The 21,283-nt window shown below is 37.3% G+C and overlaps 1 protein-coding gene across 3 annotated transcripts in view; it reads right to left on the bottom strand.

Moving 5' to 3' along the window:
• The window catches only part of TSHR (thyroid stimulating hormone receptor), a 127,976-nt gene that overhangs the window by 52,423 nt on the left and 54,270 nt on the right, over positions 1–21,283 (bottom strand). For all 3 annotated transcript variants that reach the window (XM_032482458.1, XM_032482459.1, XM_006184272.3), the window contains 2 exons: positions 6,229–6,300; positions 887–961 (listed from right to left, as the gene is read on the bottom strand). In XM_032482458.1, coding sequence (XP_032338349.1) covers positions 887–961; positions 6,229–6,300 — 147 coding nt within the window. The remainder of the gene's footprint in view (positions 1–886; positions 962–6,228; positions 6,301–21,283) is intronic.

The raw sequence follows: 21,283 nt of genomic DNA, 5'->3' as shown, positions 1-21,283 counted from the left end.
ACACTGCTGCTGGGAATGCAGTCTGGTGCAGCCACTGTGGAAAACAGCATGGAGATTCCTCAAAAGACTAGGAATAGACTTACCATATGACCCAGGAATCCCGCTCCTGGGCATATATCCAGAAGGAACCCTACTTCAGGATGACACCTGCACCCCAATGTTCATAGCAGCACTATTTACAATAGCCAAGACATGGAAACAGCCTAAATTCCATCAACAGATGACTGGATAAAGAAGCTGTGGTATATTTATACAATGGAATAATACTCAGCCATAAAAACCGACAACATAATGCCATTTGCAGCAACATGGATGCACCTGGAGAATGTCATTCTAAGTAAGCCAGAAGGAGAAAGAAAAATACCATATGAGATTGCTCATATGTGGAATCTAAGAAAAAACCAAAAAACAAAAACAACAAAAACAAAGCATAAATACAAAACAGAAATAGACTCATAGACATAGAATACAAACTTGTGGTTGCCAAGGGGGCGGAGGGTGGGAAGGGATAGACGGGATTTCAAAATTGTAGAATAGATAAACAAGATTATTCTGTATAGCACAGGGACATATACACAAGATCTTATGGTAGCTCACAGAAAAAAAAATGTGACAATGAATATATATATGTTCATGTATGACTGAAAAATTGTGCTCTACACTGGAATTTGACACAACATTGTAAAATGATTATAAATCAATAAAAAATTAAAAAAATAAACATTCCTTCTGTTTAAAAAAAAAAGTGAGAACAAGAATTTAATCATAAGCAGAAGTTTTGACCCACGTTCTAGAAACCAGCTGTGATTGCCATCTGGAGCCCCCCAAATTATCAATCAAGAGTGGCTGTGGTTTGGATCTATGCTGCACTTTCCATGGTACTTACATGTGAGTCATTTTACTCAAATTGTAGAAGGAATGTGATTCCAGCCGCTGCAGAGTTGCATCTATTGATAAGTAGCTGAATGTCACAAAAATATAAGACAAAGAAGAAAGTTAGTAGGGTTGTAAACTCCAGACATGCTATTAATTTTGATGTAACTTCCTTGTCAGGGGCTTCCCCGATCATGCAACGTGAACAAGTCTCATGGTTTCTCCCTAATCACATTAAAATTAGTGACTACTTTTTTTCAGATCTTGTGATACCTTGAAGTTTCACAAGTCTCAATTAGTCCAACTCGTCCTTCAGGTTTCATCCAACTGATAACTTCCTGTAGAAGCTTTCCACAAATTCACTGATTAGGTCAGATTTCCCATAGTATTTCCTCATGGCACCATGAACTTCTCCTTTCGCTAACTATTACCGTGAAAGGGTGCAACTGTTGGGATGATAACTGATTTACGTTGTCGCCTGAGATTGCAGGTTCTCTGAAATGGAGAACTGTGTCTGTTTCTGGTGGACACTGAATTCTGAGTATGTTTCATAGTGCTTGGCATGTAGTAGCCTTCCAATAAATGTGTTGAATGAAAGAATGAGTAAATGAATGAATAGGTGAGTTACTCAAAATATCAGAAAATGAAAGATGTTAGAAAAGAACACACGAATGAATGAGGCATTTTTGATGGAGTCCCTAATAGAGATGTAGTTTCAAAGAAAATGAAGGGAAAGCCACAATTCTCTAGCGGAATGTTCCATAGGGTGGTGACTGTGTACTCTCTTAAGACCTCTCTTGTTGATTTTGATGAAGTTAAAAACTCAAGGTTTGTTTTGAACTTTGTAAGCCAAAGGTAGCACAGATAAAAGTTTTAAGCACTAAAAAGGAGGAAAAAGAACCTTCTAAATACAACTTGTCAAGAATACATAGGGAATGATGTTTCAAAGTCTCCTTAAATTTCATCTTGTAATGAGACTGACTAATGCAACCAGATACAATGACTGCTTTTTCACTGAGAGGCATTTCTATGACATTTGAAAAAAAAATTAATGATTAACAGATGGTGTCCACCTGTAGCCAGGGCAGAGATTCTCAACCCTGGCCATAAAACTGAACTATCTGGGAGGATTTTAAAACATCAGATGTCTACGATTTGGTCCAGAATAATTAATTAGCTTATGACGGACGGGACAAACACTTTTACTTTTAAAAAGCTTCCCAGATGATTCTAATGTGCAGGCAGGGTTAAAAACCACTGGCCTATAGTTTGAATTAAATCTGCCAGTAAAATATTTTCACTAATACAATGTTTATAAGAGGAGTGCTGACTGTTCCAGTTGAGTTTTTATCATGGGTATTGTGTGTATTCTTAAAGGTCCTGTGCTTTCTGTTTTGAATTACGTATTATCTAAACAATTATCCTTTGATTTATCAGGTCTCTTAAGCCATTGACATTTGTGGATAACACTACATAAATTATTTTGACCCAAATATAGTATCTGTAACATAGAGGGAAAAAACTTAGGTGTTGAAAAGAATTAATTTACTGTGTAGAGGTCACAGGGATTTATAATGGTTGAGGCTGGGCCATCCAAAGGACGATTACTTTTGAAGGCTGAAAACTTGTTTTCCTAATTTTGCATCATATTCATTGCTCCAAATTTTCTCCTGAATTTCTTAGTTTAGGAGGTGCAAAGCTTTCTCAAGTTTTCAGTGGGACAGTCATTCAACCCATGCGATAACAACTGAAGATTCATTTTCTCCAAATGAATGATGCCTTCTTAGAAGGCTCTTACAGCTTAGCTGCAAAGACAACATGTGTTTACCTGCTTGCTTATCCCCTCTTAATAACCAGGAAAAATCAGATCCCACCTCTTCCTCAAATTTTTTCTTAGCATGTAAGTCTTATGTAATCCCTAGGGTAACCATATAATTATCATCCAAAATAGGATATTTTTGTGAGTTAAAACAAGGTGCTATTAATAATGATGCCAGAATAAGGGGATAATTTGTGTCATCCCACGAAAACCTACCTAAGGATACCGTGGTCTCTCTCTTGCCCACTAGATATGCCAGCTCTTTAACTATTATTCATGTATGTGTGTACGATTTCATTTAACACATATCTATTAAACAATGACTGTATGTCAGTAAATGGGCATGGAGCAACCAGAGTTGTTCTCGAGCTTCAGGGAACTCACAGTAGTGGGAGATACAGACAGGTAAACGGGATTAACATATAGAGTGATAAGTGTTCTGATGCGATTCAGGGTCTCTTAATCCAGACTGGAGAATCTAGCAGTCTCCCTAACAGGATCCTTATCAGGATCTTCATATCTGCCTGAATATCCTGTATATCTTAGTCAACTCTCCCTTTACTGCCCACCATTTTATCTCAAGCCTTCTCAGATTTCTAATTCTGCCCATTCCACCCTCAATATTGGTAGGTAATCGTGTAATAATTTGTAGAAAAGATTGAAACCTTGAGATGAGAATTCCTTGAGCTCCCCTCCAATAAACCTGCTAAGTTACCTCCACCTGTCCCATCTCTTACTACAACTTTCTAATTATAATATAAAAGGTGCCCAGCTTCCTGTAGAAGATCAGTCCATCTATTTGGACCCCATTCCCTCCTGCCTCCTTAGGGATCTCATCCTGTTAAAATCGTTCTTTCTTCAGTTAAAATTGTTCTTTCTTCAGTTTTTTTAGCCTCTTCCTCTCTACCACTGCCTTTCAAACCTGGTCCTAGTTCCTTTCACCTGAATGAATATGACTCTCCAGTCTCAGTCTTCACTTAAATCTCTCCTGAGTGCCCTTACGTAATACCCAGCACTTCCAGACCTCCTGACTCTACTTTGATTTTTTTCCTTTTTGCCATATCTATTATTCACTTTTGAATTAATATTATTTATTTTGGTTCCTTGTCTATTTCTTTTCATTCGAATGTAAACTCCACAGGGAGATGGATCTTTGTCCCTTTGTTCCTTCTGGGTCCCTATGTCTTGGAACAATGGGTGATTCATACTAGGGACTGAATAAATATTTCCTGAATGAATGAATGAAAACACTATGTCTTGCTAGCCACTAGACACAGCTGCTTGATACCTCAAATGCACTTTAAATGCCATCTGCCTCAAACTGAATTCCTGACTTACCCCCGCACCACCACAGCAAATGCACAGAAAACCTCACTACCTCAGCAGAGAGGCTCATCAGCCACACAGGTGTCCTAGTCAGAAACGTCGATGAAGTTCTCTACTTCCCTCCACCTCCAAATCAACCAACTCTCAAGTCTGTCTGTTCTGTATTTATTTCTCAAAGCCGGCCACCCTTCTTTATTCCCACTCAGCCATCACCATTCAGTTCTCGTCCCCTCTCCCCTGGGGCACTGTATCAACCTCTTCACTAGCTTCCTGTCTCAAGTCTTGCTCTACTTCTGCCCCGTTCCCACAGCACATCCAGGGAATGTTTCTAAAACATCTGATCTGTCACTTCCCTGCTTATAATCATTCAGTGGCTTGGTCATTAGGGAAGATGTCAAACTCCTTCACATGATTCACAAGGCCCTGTATTCACTTACAGTTTTTTCTCTACTGTCCCCAATCTCAGCCTAAGCTCCAGTCTCAACAAACTTGTTTTTAATCTCACTGACAGCTCTTTTCTCTTTTGCTTGGAACTGTCTTTCTACCTTTTGCGTTTTGGCCAGATAAATGCAGACAGCGAATTAGGCACCATTTCCTCCAGGAAGCCTTCCCTGACCACACCCCCATCCTGATAATAGACCTCTTATATGAGTTCCCACAGGACCCTTAACTGACCCCCATCATGGCAATTATCACTCTCTTAGGAAGGACACCGGAGGCTCCATGAGTATTGTCAACTGTTGTATGTGACACATTTAGCAGAGTGCCAGGCACAAAGAAGGCTCAATAGGTATTTGTTGAATGAATGAATGAATATAGCCAAATAGGCAACTGTATAGAGGAGGTCAGGGAAAAGGAAGAGCTGAAGGGGAATTTGAGGTTTTTAGTTTATAGGCCACTAAATGGTGGCGTTGTTAAAAGGAGAAGAGAAGGAACAGTTTAGGAGGAAGATGATGAGTTTATTTTGGATATGCTGTTGGAAGTGCCTGTGGGACATCAAAGTGATGCTACTTGGAAGGAAGTCTGTAATACAAGCCTGAGTTGTAGGAACAAGTCAGGCCTAGAGATGCTCATTTAGGAATTAGTTGTATTAGGTAATTGCAAAGCCAAAGGATTTATTCAAGGAGGGGAGGGAATAAAGGAATTAGGACAAAATAAACAAAGAACTGGTATTTAAAGAAGTGAACAAAATGAAATGAAATGAAGTGAAATAGGAAAGTCAGGAAAGGCGACTGAGGAAGAGTAGCCAGGGTAAGATGTCAAAAAGAGGGAGGACAGAGCAATATCAAGGAAACCAAAGGAGAAGAGAATTTGAGAAAGGAAGGGTTGGTTAGGAAAATAAAAAACTGCAGAGATGTTCAGCTGGGGTGGTTTCTCAGTGTCAGCACTATTGACATTTTGGACTAGAGTGTTGGGCAGGGGGCATCCTATGCCTTGTAAGATGTTTAGCATATCCTTTGCCTCTACCCCTTATGTCAGGAGCACCCCCTCTCTAGCTGTGACAACCAAAAAGCTTAAATGCCCCTGAAATGACACAACAGTCACTCAATAAATGGTCACGAACTGAAAAAATGTAGCCAGAGTCCACACAGGCAGCTCCTGATTGTATTGTCATTGGTGTTTCTGAATTATCTGCTTTGCTTCTCAGAATCAATTACATTAAATGAAGACCTGATTCACTGCATACACAGATACTCTCTTTGTCAATGCAACATGGAAGTCCTTTTTCTCCTCACTCTTGAGTATATAGTAATTCAGTTTTCTACAGTTTAGAGTTATTTTAAATTATTTTTAAGTGAGAAGCCTGAAATATTTGCTACCTTTATGATAAAATGTAAACATCTGTGCTGATGGTGAAATGAGAATCAAGAACTGGTAAGTAGGAGAGACAGATTAGAGGTAAAGACTCCAGCTAAGGTTTTGCCATATCCCAAGATATATCAAAATGCATCGAGAATGATTAAATTCTTCAGACTATTAAGAATTAAATTCTGTACTTTAGTTTTAAAAAACCACTTAGGAACTAGGCAGTGAAGATGTAACAAAATCAAGTAAACATCTTGTACATAAACTTCATATATATTGGAAACATAGATATCATTGACTTATGCAAGTACAATATATAACAAGTATTTTTCTAGATAGAACACATTTAGAAAATAACATGTCATAATTGCAAACTTCTCTTTATATTAAAAAAAAATACTTACATTCTGGAAATATTGGGCAGATCTGAAAATGCACGACTGGGAATGGTTTTCAGATGAGTCTCTATAAATTTCCTATGAAAATAACAGTTACATAGTTAGAGCTTTAATCATTAGGCTTTTCTAGTAACCCCCCTTAACTATATAGAACACATTATTAGAAGCATGACAGTCCTTACAATATATTGTATCACACATAATCAACAAAAATAGCACTCGATGAAAAACAATTTTTCTCCCAATGAAACAAGAATTGAGAGTGAGATTCAATGCAGACAATAAATCTTCAAACTTTGTCTTTGAATTAGCAGTAAAACAGTATGCCTGTACAACATCATATTCAGCTTGTAAGTGGAAAGGCAATATAATATATTCATAAGCTTGTCAGGACAACTGAATTCATCGTCAGAGGAAATATCCTGGAATGCCACCACAGTATGTACTAAGAATTTATCAAGAGGATGAGATGAAGTTGATATATCTTAAAGATTAAAAATAGTGCTAAGATTATAATCTTTTTGTCCAAGCAAAGGCCTCATCAACTATTACCTTGATCTTATCATCAACTTATTACAGTTTGGAAATAAAATGACTCACAAGATGCTAATTCTTCTCAGGACTGTGACATCTTTGTTGCATATTCAACCTAAAGTTTCTGGCTTTCCCTCCAGTTTGCTCTTCTGGATACTTTTCAGAAGGCTGAGACTGTTTTCCTCACATGCAATGAGACATCTTTATGCATTCCGGTATGTCTCTCCACCTAGATGCTCCATCTTTCACTTCCTTACTTTGTTAGAGCAATTGCTTGAATAGAATTCTATATGGGAAAGGGTGTACCTACTGTCCTAACTCACTTTGCAAAAAGACAGTGCCTCACCGTGCTTGTCATCTTCTCCATGGGTCTGTTTTTGCCATTTAAATATTGGTAATTATACATCATCCATTTACTACCTTTTAAAAAAGATTAGGCTAAAATTGTGTATTTTCACTTCTAGGCCTGCAGGGTTATTCCTTGGTAATCTATTTCCTCAATCTATATACTCTTTGAACTACTAACTTTTGCAGTGGTTGAAATATGTTTAGAATTTCTGGTTTCTGGTTCTGCATGACAGGAGCCTGAAAGTCACCCCTCCCATCTAACAATAAGTGAAAAGCTGACAGACTGAAAAATCAACAACTCTTCTCGGATCTGTAGGAGAAAGGAAGACATATGGCAAACCACTGTCCCCAGGATAGGAGAGACAGACAGGTGAACATAGGGAGTCCTGGCTTCCCTGAGCAGAGACTCATGAGCAGAAGCCACAAGGGGAGCCAATGCCAGAGTAGGGAAACCTGAACTGTGACTGACAAATTGCTGGAGGTGTAGTGCAGACAATTCTGACAGTCGAAAACTCCAGTAGAACCAAGTCACAAGTGGACCTCCACAATTTTGTGAGATTTACCACCAGGAGTTCTACCGGGCTCTAATAGTAAGTATCAGGAAAAAATCCTTTTGTGCTTCTTGCAAAAGGAGAGGAAAGGAAACCATCTGGCCATACAACCCCCTTGAACAACAAGGTGGTTGGGGCGCTGACCCCTGCAGAGTTGAAAATTTGTGTATAACTTTACAGGCAGTCCTCAGTATCTGCAATCCCACATCCACAGATTCAACCAACCTCAGATCATGTAGTACTGCAGTATTTATTACTGAAAAAAATCCATGTATAAGTAGACCCGTGTAGTTCAAACCCATGTTGTTCAAGGGTCAACTGCACATCAGAGCACTCTGTTCTTCTTAACAAGACCTGCCCCCAGGGGAAACTAGTCATCTGGAGCCTAACCAGCCTGGGAAAGGGAAATGCCCAACTCCAGCTCACGCTAGCCATCCTGTCCTATATAGTGAGAGAGAAAAAACTGAGAAGTCTTTGTGAAGCTCACAGTCTGGGGGCATAGGCTCACTAAAGGACTGAGACCTAATCACAGGACTACAGAACAGTCCCCTTCCCCACCACCTTACAACCACTTCACTAAGACCTATTTACAGTCGTTCCTGTTATCCAGTGCATCATGTCTGTCTGTTAAGAAATATACCTGTAACTTGTCTAATCAAAGCATCAGCAGAGCCAAATTAGTTTATAAAAGGACCTATTAACTTGGGGGTAAGGGAGCTGATGTGAATGACCGTAGGGTAGACTGTCAGTCCTTTGCAACCCTTGGTGATTCAGCAGGAAGTGCAGTGTGACTTAATATGATTTCAGAAATTCAGGTCCCATAAATTACCTGTCCTCCCTCACAAGTTTCCCATTTACATTCCCTTAATTGGATTGGTTAAAAGCCTGTTGGCCAAGACCTAAGATTCTGAAATTAAAAAGAGAGAAGAATAACAAGTCATTCAACTAAAATCTCCCAGTAAAACTAGGCCATGCCAAAGGAAAACAGAGGATAAGATTCACACCAGTTGGGTATCACCTGAAGAGACCGTGCTTCTCAAGCTCAAAGATGGTCTTACTTATAAAGAATGTCCTAAGGCATGGATATTGAGGGCATATTCATCAAAGATTGTGCACACTACTTGTAGGTAATGCGGACCTGCTTTGTAACTTTCACTGGCTAAACATTTTGGGGTTTATCCTGTGTTCAAAAGTAAATGACCTATATTTACATAAAAAGAAAATTAGAGTAACAATGGTTTCTGAGCAGAAATAGCACCTAAATGCAATTTAATAGCCTTTGGGTTAAAGGGTCAGACAATGTTTATATCCTTTCCCAATGTATGCATTTCTGAAACGTATAATACATGTTTCTTGGAGTCTCTCTCTTTCACACACGTAAACACATACACACTTTAAGTTAGAACAAAGATCTTTTTCCTACTACTGAGTTAGTTGTAGCTGATGGAGTTCAGGACATAACCACCACAAAACATGATGCACTGGCATAATAAATATTTTAAACTGGAGGTACGGAGAAGCAGCAGGTGCAGGAAAGATTCTCTGACCCTCTTTCACCCTCCGAAGCAAGTCATGAGACTCTCATGAGAGAGGTGCCCTCCCTATACCCAGAGGAAAGGAGCATCCTTATCTTGGGAGACAGAGGGATACTGAGGAGATTCTGAATGAACAGACCTTGCTAAAATTCCCCTCATTCACTGTTAGTTGATACCCCTTTGTCCTATCACATTTCCCCACTACTTTCTACTCTTCACTAAACCTAGATAAAAATCCTCAGGTACTTATTTTAAAATTATTTTTTACTTTTTTATTTTGAGGGGGAGGTAATTAAGTTCATTACTTTATTTTTTAAGGGAGGTACTGGGGACTGAACCCAGGACCTTGTGCATGCTGGGCATGTGCTCTACCACTGAGCTCTACCCTCCCTGCAGAAGCACTCAGGTTTAATCGCTTCTTCAAGTCTTCAATTCTTCATAAAGGCTCCTACGTCATGTAAAACTTATATTAAACACATTTGTACACTTTTCTCTTGTTAATCTGTCTTTAGTTACAGAGCCTTAGCTGAGAACCTGTAGGAGTTTAAAGGAAAAGACTTTTTTCCCTCCCCTTACACAGCAGAATGTGTTTTAAAGGACAAAAAATATTTGAAATGCTAACATTTTGCTTAATTCCACAAACAAGATATTCTTCTCAGCCAGATTTCTCACCAAAGAAAGCCACCCACAAGAACAGACCAATAAGGATTATATATCTCAGAACAGTTGTCTTACCAATAATACAATATGCTCAATAAATCCTAAGCAAAAGTGAAGGGGAGGAATGTCAGCAATCCTAACCTAAAATGAAAATGAGTGATCTATCTATTGAACGAACCTAGTTAATATTATGATGATTATAATGCAGCCCGAGACAGAAGATTGGTTTCAATAATGTTGAATGAATGATCAGAATGGCAACTGAGCATATAAACTGCCAAATTCAGTTTAGCAGCCTGTACATTTTACCTGGGACTATCCATACTAATGTGTACATAATCTGGAAAAATAAGCTCATTAATGAGCTAAAAATACATTTTTTTTAAACTTTTGTTATAAATTGTCTTTTCACTCTAAAATTCACCTTTTTTCCCTTCAATTTCTTCCTTAGTTTTAAAAATGTTATTAGCCTGACTAACATTATGAAGCCATGAAGGAAGGGTTTCCTCCCAAAGCATCTATTTTCCTATTTATTAATAAAGAGCAAAAATCATTGGCTAGGCCCTAGCATCTAGCTGATTACATAATGGAGATACCATGTCTATTTACAGGGCCCGTGTTCCATTTTCCCCAACAGTTTTGCTATAAGATGAGGACTCTGGAGAGTGAGTTATGTGGATGCCTTGCTGACCCCTAGGTGACCCCAGAATGCATGAACCTCAACCCTTAAGGAGGTTTCGCAGCTGTTTCGTTAGGCAGTAATGTTGTAACGGGAGCTAACTGATAATGTTTATCATCAAAAAGCTTCTCTTTTTTTGTCCCCTCACCTAGGGACAAATAGCTGGATGTTCTTTCCATTGTCTACATTTTCAAAAGCAGAACTTTTATTCAAAGAATCTTGTAACACTGTGATGACTGCTTTAAAAGCAGATGGGAGAGAGAAAAGGAAAAGACTGATTATTTGGCCAAAATATTTTACTTTCAGAATACATTTGTGAAAAAGAAAAATACGTATCTAAGAATATATTCTTTTGACAAGAACATTGGCAAAGCTTCCAGTTGTTACACTATTGTCCAAAGAATTAGCATCAAAGTCCTGTTTATTTCATATGAAAATACACCAGGTACTGAAAAGACTCTTTTGTTTTGTTTGCCTTTGATGGTTCAAAATAAGAAGGCAATGATTATTCTCTCTAAAATATGATTTTAAAAAAAACTCTGAAAATTTACTTTATACAAATAGTACCAGTATTTACTATTAGTGACTAACGCATCACACATAACTCAATGGGGAAAAAAGTTTTCAGCTATAGTTTCATATCTTAAGTCGAGTATGTACATTTAATAGTTAAAGATGTTGGCTTTAGGATATGGGAATTACAAGAGAGAATAAATATTTAAGCTGATGATGCAATTTAATTTATTTTTCTAAGACTCATTTAACCAAGAATGGTCAGTAAAAATATGACTTAGAGTCAAATCTTTCCTTTGGGCTTTGCCAAGGCAAGGTTTATATTTCTCAAATATCTGCATTTGGAAGCTATAATGTAGAAGTAGAAATGCATGTGAAATGCCACTGAAGGATTCGAAGATTTTGCCGAATAGGATCCAGTTTTAAGTACTGTCTTTTTTGTTCCTGCCAGTAGCGATGGGGGAGGGAAATCTGGTTAATGCTGCTAAAGAGAGTGATAGTTCACCATGTTCCAAAAGGAACAGTTTGCGCAATTAAATTTTTCACAGTAATCTTGCATGACGGTAGGCTCATTTCACTGAAATTTTAACATGGAAATCCAATCAACATTCCAACATCTGGTGTTTTACAAGGTTTCCAGAATCATACCTTCATCGTCTGTGTGAGGGGTGTACACATGGGTGTGGGTTTTAATTAATCAATGCTTCGGGTTTCCCACTTCAGCCCCTACTTGATAAAGAATGTGAAGTCTGAGTGGATGAGCCAGACTGACTCTCCTGAGCTGAGAATCCCTGCTGATCTCCTTCGCCATGGCTAAGCTTGTGTGGTCCAGAAACACCAGATTTCCCAAGGATGTGTCATATTTTTGATCTCTTGGCAATCAGGCTGAGAATATTTTGTGATTCTGCACCAAGCTTGTTTGTTTAATATCGTAGTCAGTATTTCAAGGACTCCTTTTTATTTACTTATTTTTTTAATTTAAAAAGAAATTTAGAAGAAAGAGTATCTTTTATTCAGAATTACATGAATATTATTTTTGACAGCTTTGTGGAGGTGTAACTGACATACAAAAGTGTACATATTTAATGTATACAATCTTGATGAGTTTGGACAAATGCACGCATACAGGTTTCATGCACCCATGAAACCACATTAGAAGGAACAGACATATCTAGCATCTCCAGAAGTTTCCTTGTATCCCCCTTTTCATTTGTTTTTTCTTTGTTTTGTACATGTGGTAAGAACACTTAACAGGATCAACCTGCTTGAACAAATTTTTAGTGAACAATACATTACTGTTAACTACAGGCACTATGTCGTACAGTAGATCTCTGAGGACTCCTTTATATTAAATCCTCATGTCAATCAATCAACCAGTATTTCATTGAGATGTGCCAAGTGTATAACACCGAACTAGTCAACATGACCATAAAAAAGTGCTGGAAAGCACTGGTAATAGAAAAAGAGGGGTGGTGCAAATGATCCAGATACATATATATTATGAAGCTGTGACTGATAAACTGGACAAAGTTGATAGGACATTTATCATCTGCCCATTGTTTTCACTTTGGTGAGAAGAAATTCTCATTGGTGAATTTGTTTCACTATTGCGCCTTTTTTTTTCTCCCTGGGGTGAGTTGTGAGAGAGTGCACAGACATGGGGATTAAAATCAGGGATGTAGACCCAGGAGGATCACGCGGTCAAATATTTGGGGCTCTTTACACAGCGATTGTATTTTTAAGTATAAAAAAATTTAATCTCTACTATGTTGCGTTTTCTGTTTTTGGTGGTAGGGTGGGAGTTTAGTCAGTGTTGCTGCTGAATTATTTACAAACAGAACAAAAATACCAGGTGATGCTGACAACACAAGGTGTGAAACTGCAGTGCCTGGATTCCAAAGGCAACTGTGAGTCATCCGTGTGGGACAGTTTCCATTTGGGCTTTAATTTTTGTGATCTGAGACTTAGAAACTCAAGCAAACGGCCTGACAGTTTTGACTTATGAAAATTGTCCAGCTTATGCTATCTGGGAGAGAGTATTCTATTCACAAGGCTTGGTTTAGGTTGCTGGATTAAAAAATACGTACATTTAATTTGGTTTTTTTCCTTATTTGAGATACTTTTTGTATCAATTTTTTTCCCACAAGTTTGAAGTATAATTTATGTCCAGTTTAAGATGCACAAATCTTAAATATCTGCTCATATACTTATAAGTGTATGTAAGTAAAACAATGAAAAATTGAATCAATAGTCAGTCTAAGAAAGAAAGGGAAAATTTTATTCAAGCCAATCTGAGGATGAAAACCCGGGAGACAGTTTCTCAGAGATCTTGGAGAATTGCTCCAAAGAGGTAAAGGGGGAGGCCGGCACGTATGTGATTTTGGCGGAGGGCGTACATGCAATCAAACACACATCTCAGTAGAAGGTTGCTGCTAGTCATGAGGAACAGACACCTTAGTTAGTGGTTTCAGCGCTTTTCTAAGTATGAGAAGATGCAAGAATCCAGGTTCATGAAAAGTTTCCCCCTGAAAATATCTCAACTATCTAAAGGTCTGCTCTGCCAGTTTTCCCAGAGCAGCACAGAGTGCCTCATCCTGATCTTTGCCCTGAATTCCTTTCAAGGTGCACTGTAGGTCAGTGACTGCAGGCCTTAATCACTTGTTTCTTGTAGAACTGGATAGTGGGCAACATTCTTTATTTTGCAATCCCTTCCATTTTGGTCTTAATTTCGACTAAGTTTTGGGAGGCATTTTGTGACCAATTTGTCCCACGATGCTAGGAATGCTCGTTCCCAGGTCAGGTGAGGATTTCGTTGATAGGCCACTCAGTGAGCTGCTTATTGGACCTGGCCCTGATGACAGTAGGCAAAAGCCTCTGGACGGCCTGTCTTACTAGTCTGTTACGGTCCAGGACAGGGTTCCCTCTTGTTGCTTCTTCCCTAGTTACACTATTACAATCATTGATCTTATACAATTATATATTTAATCAATGGCTTCAAGTCACCTTATCATTAATTTTATCTGAGGCTCAGTCAGACATTTGGTAATGCAAGAAATGATAATGTTGTAAAATTGGCAGAATATAAGTAATATAGCTAGTAACATTAGTAAGTCCTAAGTTAAGTATTTAAGCTTCCATTAGGTGCATCCCAGTCTCTTCCATGTTGGGTGGCCAGTCTGTTCTACACCGATCACTATCTTTAAGGGAAATGATATACTGGTACTGCACATAAATTCACCAAAGATGTCTACACGTACAGGAGAGTTGTGGGTCACTGTGACCCCTTATGTTGAGGAAGGAATGTTACCTCCTAAAGAACTACGTGGCTGGCGCCAAAAGGAGATTATTGATCTTCATGGTCTAGCAGGTATTTCTGCCACTGAGGAGGTCTGGTTAGCATGTAATGCAGATGTGCAACGCACACCAGAGGGAAGGGAGGAGGCCCAAAGGCCAAGAAAAATTTTATGTTCAAATGTTCTTATCTTAAAATACAAATTTTTATTTTATCAAGTACATATAAATATACTTATACTTTACATGTATGTACACATATATCCATGTGACAAGGACCGGGATCAAAATATAGAATCTCTCCATCATCCAAGGAAGTTCCCTGTGCCCCTTTCCAATAGTAACCCCGTCCGTCTCAGAAGATGACCGCTATTCTGACTTCAGTCACCACAGATTGCTCTCTTGTTAACATTGCATAAATGTTATCACACATTAGCCACTCTTTTCTGTCTGGTTTCTTTTGTTCGACGTAACAAAAGGCTTGAATAGAATAAAAGGCTGTATAAGAAAGAATTCTTTCTCTGCCTGTCTTCAAGCTGGAACATTGGTCTTCTCCTGCCTTTGGAACTGGACTTAGACTTAACTGGAACTTACACAGAGGCTCTCCTGATTCTCAGGCCTTTGGACTCAGACTGGAAATATACCATCAGCTCTCTGGTGTTTCCAGCTTTCCGACTGCAGATTTTAGACCTCTCAGCCTCCACTATCCTGTAACCCAGTTCCTTACTGTAAAAAATCCTTGTCTCTCTGTCTGCTTTTATTTCTATCTATTCTGTTTCTCTGGAGAACCCGGACTAAAACAACAAGGGTCTAAATTGAAAATAATAAACACCTATGTTTTAGGTATTTATGTTTACACCTAAAACATGCCAGGCACTATGAAAGTGCATTACATTTACGATTACATCATCATAACAGCCCTGTGAGTTAGGTAATATTATTATCCCCATTCTAGACGATGATCTGAGATAGAGAAAGGTTAGATGGCTTGCTAAAAGCCACACAGCTGTTCAGTAGGAGGGCAGTGTTTCAATCACAGGCAAAGAGACATCAGATTCTTGAGTACACTCAACTGCTGTTCTGCGAAGCATAAAATATAGATGATAATACGTCATAAGGTTGCTACGAAGATCTGACAACTTACTATCAGAAGCACTTAGAACAATGTTTGGCACATAGTGAACAATAGGTAAGCTTTTTTTTTAAGAAACAAAAACATATAAATTAGTTTGCCAATTTATTATTGTTTTTTGGTATATACATATTTTTATTGAAGTATAGTCAATTTACAATGCTGTGTCAATTTCTGGTGTACAGCATAATGCTTCAGTTGTACATGAACAGACATATCTTCATTTTCGTATTCTTTTTCACCATGTTACTACAAGATACTGAATATAGTTCCCTGTGCTATACAGTATGAACTTGTTTATTTATTATATATATATTAGTTCGTATCTGCCAATTTATTAATCAGGGATGGGAAATACATCTGTCCTGTGGACCAGAACACTCATGATGCCATGCCCATTTTTCCTTGTGAGCAGACTATTGCAGGGAATCAAGACAGAAGATCACTTGAAGAGCATGAAATCAACCGAAACAGGGAGATGAACTCATTTTTTAAAAAATGTTTTCAGGCTCAGAGAGCCTAACATCACCCCTTCTTACAGGGAATGACCTTGTCTGTGGGGTCAGAACACTTGGCTTTTGTTGGTTTAAGTTTCTTTTGTCCCAGACACTGACTAGATGGCAATTTCCACAGTTCTCATCTGTGTCTCCACTTTTTCTCTGTGTTCACGGCCAGTCTATCCTCTGCCTGACGGATGCTTTCTTCCATCAGATTGCCGGAGGTCATTCTATTTCCTTTCAGAGATTTTATATATTTTTATTATGTTCCATTATGTGTTAAAATTTTTACTCAATTTCATTTGCTTCTAATTTCCTAGGGAGCATGACAGTGCAGCTTCAATATTATTGGGGAAATTTTATTACAGACTTATCCTTGGACTGTTGTCTAACTTGTTTAGCGTTCTTACTTGGTACTTAAATAAAAATATATAAACTGTTCCCTTTAACTCTCTTCCTCAACCCCTGTGGAACCCTTTAGGCTTTGAGGAGCACTGTTTAAAACCCGTATATTTTTCTAAATTTTGTTATTTTATGGATAAATAATCTGAAGAAAGTTTGAGTGACTTAAGTTCATCTAATAAAGTAATAGCAGTCAGCTATTCAGGCAAGCCTTCCATTATAAAGTACACATAGATGTGGTACTTTCTGAAACTGGGTAACCAGACAGACTCCTTTCTTTGCTGTGAAGTTGTGACCTAGAGGCACTTCAAGAATCAACACATATTTAGTGCTACCCATCTGCTGAGTGCTTACTGTGTTCCCAGCACCAGGCATGGTTCAGGGAATGCAAAGATGAACAAGTCAGATGAAGGTCCTGACTTCATAAAGCTGAGGCCAGTGGGAGAGCCAGACATAAAAAAACAAAAAAACAATATTTAATGTAGTTAAGTAACTGTATTATTATCATTGTATTAGCGCTATGAAGGAAGGGTCCAGGTCTATGCAAGTGCATAAAAAGTCCTCTCCAAGGAATTGACTTAAGCTGAATCCTGAAAGCTGCAGTTTACAACAGAACCTGGAGATTAAAAGTGTCCGTGAAGGAAGCAGGGTGATGCTCTAGGAGTCAGGGCTTTTCAAATGTCAACCTAAAATGGGTGATAATATTATCCACCCTTCTCAGTTATTATGAGGAGAAATGGAAGCGAATTATATATTGCAAAATACGGAATGAATGTCAGGAATTACAATGTATGGGGTCTTATCTAAAATGATGCCCATAAACATAGCTGGCATTCAGATTGTACTTCCAGATAAAAGCAGCTTGGTGAACACGTGTCATCTGTATACTGTTCTGAAAGTAGCTTTCCTTAAAATGGCAATGTGAGCTTTGGCAGAGGATAACATTAACATTCCTCTGCCTGTTCATAAATTCACCAACTCCTGTTAAAATTTCAAAGTATTGTCAGTGAATTTTATTCAGGGAGAAAAGACTGTTGGCTTAAAGGAACTTTCAAAGCAGTCAGGACAATGAACTAGACATTGAAGAGATAGTATGCATAGATTTATCATTTATATCTTCTATTCAAAAATGTTAAATACCAGGGAACTATATTCAATACCTTGTAGTAACCTGTAATGAGAACGAACATGAAAAAAACATATGTACGTATATGTATGACTAAAATATTATGCTCTACAAAAGAAATTGATACAACATTATAAACTGACTGTACATCAATTTTAAAAAATGTTAAATACCAGGATCAAACATATTTGAAGGAGGAGTGGGGGTGCTTGCATGTGTATATGTATGTATGTGAATGTGTATGTTTTTATTTTTTGTTTTTGTCGCTGTTGTCAGGAAGAAGAAAAATAATTTTATTTGAAAAATGACCAAAAATATCTTCCAATTCCCAACTTGCATTTCAGGTGTTAATAGTTTTTAGTAAGTTAATTCTCCTTTCTGTGCTTGCATCCTTTCATCTTTTTGTTTTGGGGTTTTTGTGTTTGTGTGTGTGTGTGCATGCATCTTAACTCTTATACATTGATTTCAAACTGCATTCTTCCTACCCCAGTTTCTGCTGCTCTTCATTAATTTATGCAGATACAAATTTCCATTTGGAATCATTGTCTTCCTGCCCAAAGAACTTCCTCTAATGTGTTGTTGTTGCTGTTTTAAGTGCAGGTCTGCTGGCAATAACTTTGCTCAACTTTTTTTAAATTGAAGTACAGTCAATTTACAATGTTGTGTCAATTTCTGGTGTACAGCATAATGTTTTAGTCATACATATACATACATATATTCCTTTTCATATTCTTTTTCATTATAGGGTACTATAAGATATTGAATACAGTTCATGTGCCATACAGCAGAAACTTGTTATTTATCTATTTTACATATAGTAGTTAGTATCTGCAAATCTCAAACTCTCAATTTATCCTTTCCCACCTACTTCCCTTCCTGGTAACCATAAGTTTGTTTTCTATGTCTGTGAGCCTGCTTCTGTTTTGTAAATAAGTTCATTTTTATCATATTTTAGATTTATCATGTAAATGATATCATATGATATTTGTCTTTCTCTGTCTGACTTATTTCACTTAGTATGATAATTTCTAGGTCCATCCATATTGCTGCAAATGGCACCATTTCATTTTTAATGGCTGAGTAATATTTCATTACACACACACACACACACACACACACACACACACACACACACACCCCCCATATCTTTTTAGCTAAATATCTGTTGATGGACATTTCTCTGATAATTAGCAGTATTGAGACTTTGCTCAACTTTTATCTGAAAAAGATTTTATTTTGCCTTCAGTAGGGAAAGATATTTCCACTGAGAAAAAAATTTTGAGGTTGATGGTTTTTTTCTTTCAGTACTTTAAAAATGTCATTCTGTTGCAGTCCAATCTGTGTAGTTTCTGACAAGAAGTCTGTATATTTTTTCTCTAGTTGTTTTTAAGATACTCTCTTTAAGACTGATTTTCAGCAATTTGATTACGATGTGCCCTGGTATAGTTTTCTTTCTGTTTATTCTTTTTGGGGTTCATTAGAGTTTCTTGGATTTGTGCATGTAGATTTTTTTTTTATCAAATTTGGAAAACTTTTGATCATTACTGCTTCAGATATCATTTTTTCTATTTACTTTCTCATCCTCTTTTGGAACTCCAATTGTATGTTTGTTAAATGATTTGACATTGTCATACAGATCATTGATGCACTCTTCATTTCTTTATATCCTTTTTCCCTTCTGAATTAAATTTTGGATAGTTTCTGTCGCTAAGTCTTTAAGGTCTCATTTTTTTCCTTCTGTGGTAATTAATGTTAATAAGCCCATTCAGTTAATTTTTTCATTTTATGTATTATATTTTTAACCATAGAATTCCATTTGGCTCTTTTATTTCTCCCATTTCTCACCTCATTAAAGTACTATTTTATTTTCCTGAGGTTGTTTAGAAGATTTATAATGACATTTTATGTCACTGCCCATTAATTCCATCATCTCTGTCATTCTGAGTCTGTTGCTGTTAACTGCTGCTGTTATGGATTATATTTCCTGCTCCCCTTTTTTATTCCTGTTACTTGGAAAGATAAGATAATGAAAATAAGATAATGTAGAAACTCCTACTGAAGGGAAAAAAAGATTTACTGAGGTCCACTGTGATAGTAAGAAGACGGTTACAAATTTTCCTTGGTTCCTTGAACAAAGAATGTAGCAGAAATAATGTTCTTGGATTCTGAGGTGGATTAAAAGAAATCTTGCAGTTTCTGCCTGGGTGCCTTCAAATATTTTCCTAGAGAGCCCTGAATTTTCATGAAAAAAGTCTGGCTACCCTGAAATTATCATTCAGAAAGGCTGTGTGTAGGAGTTCCAGTCAAAGTCCCACCTGAGACCAGCATCCAGTCATCCCCACCAAAGCAGCAGACACATGAAGGAAGCCATGTTGGACTCTCTAGCCACAACCACTTGTCATGTGAATACCACTGAGTGAACTCTGACAGTGCCAAGAGAATGATTCAGCTATATCTTATCCCAATTCCTGATGTACAATATCATTAGATATAGTAAGATGGTTGTTTTTAAGGGAACCCTCCTACACTATTGGTGGGAATGTAGTTTGGTGCAGCCACTATGGAGAACAGTATGGAGGTTCCTTAAAAAAGTAAAAATAGAATTACCATATTATCCAGCAATCCCACTCATGGGCACATATCCAGAGAAAACTAACTCAGAAAGACACATGCATCCCAATGTTCATAACAGCGCTATTTACAATAACCAAGACATGGAAGCAACATAAATGTCCATTAACTGATGAATGGATGAAGAAGGTGTGGTATGTATAAACAATGGAATATTACTCAGCCATAAAAAGAATGAAATTTTGCTGTTTGCAGCAACATGGGTGGACCTAGGGATTATTATGCTAAGTGAAGTAATCAGATAGAGGAAGACAAATATCATATGTTAACACTTATATGTGGAATCTAAAAAAAAATGATAGAAAGGAATTTATTTACAAAACAGAAACAAACTCACTGACATAGACAACAAACTTATGGTTACCAAAGGGAAAGCAGGGGTAGGGATAAATTTGGAATTTGGGGTTAATAAATACACACTACTATATATACAAGAGATAAATAATAAGAACCTACTGTATAGCAAAGGTAACTATATTCAATATCTTATAATAAGCTATAATGGAAAAGAATCAGAAAAATAATACATATATATAACTGAACTACTTTGCTGTACACCTGAAACATTGTAAATCAACTTTACTTCAATAAAAAATAAATAAAATGGTTGTTTTAAACCTCTAAATTTTTATGCAACAATAGATAACCAAAATACCTACATATGTCAGATGTTGTCCTAGGAATTTTATATATATCACATATTACTAAGACAACAGAATAGCCACATCTTATCATAGTAAACCTTCCCAAGCTAAGATAAAGCTAACAGAATTGATATAATAAGCACCTGCAGAATGATAGAAGTTATGATTTAGGTCCACTGTTCTTTCCCACTATTATTTCTATCCTGGTCACAAATTTACTTGAAAACTTGGGTAATCATAGGGTTTAATAACTCATAAAGAGGCAATCTAGAAATGACTTGTCTCCATGTAGCATTGTCAGCATTCATTCTACCTCCTGACAATCCTCTCAATTAAAAAAACAATAAAAATGAAACCACATGATTTTCTGTTATGAATGAAACAGTCTAAATGGATGGGAAATCCAAACACATCAGAATCTTGGAGGTTGTATGCAGTCTGAGGTAGTTTCATTCAGAATGACTAGAAACACTTTTCAGTAAAGCCCTTTTTTGAGTGATGCCTTTGGATATAGAAAA

This window comes from Camelus ferus, chromosome 6 (assembly GCF_009834535.1).
Source record: "Camelus ferus isolate YT-003-E chromosome 6, BCGSAC_Cfer_1.0, whole genome shotgun sequence".
Taxonomy (NCBI): Eukaryota; Metazoa; Chordata; class Mammalia; order Artiodactyla; family Camelidae; genus Camelus; species Camelus ferus.
Note: the sequence above shows the minus strand (reverse complement) of the source record. Positions and strands in the feature narration are given on the sequence as shown.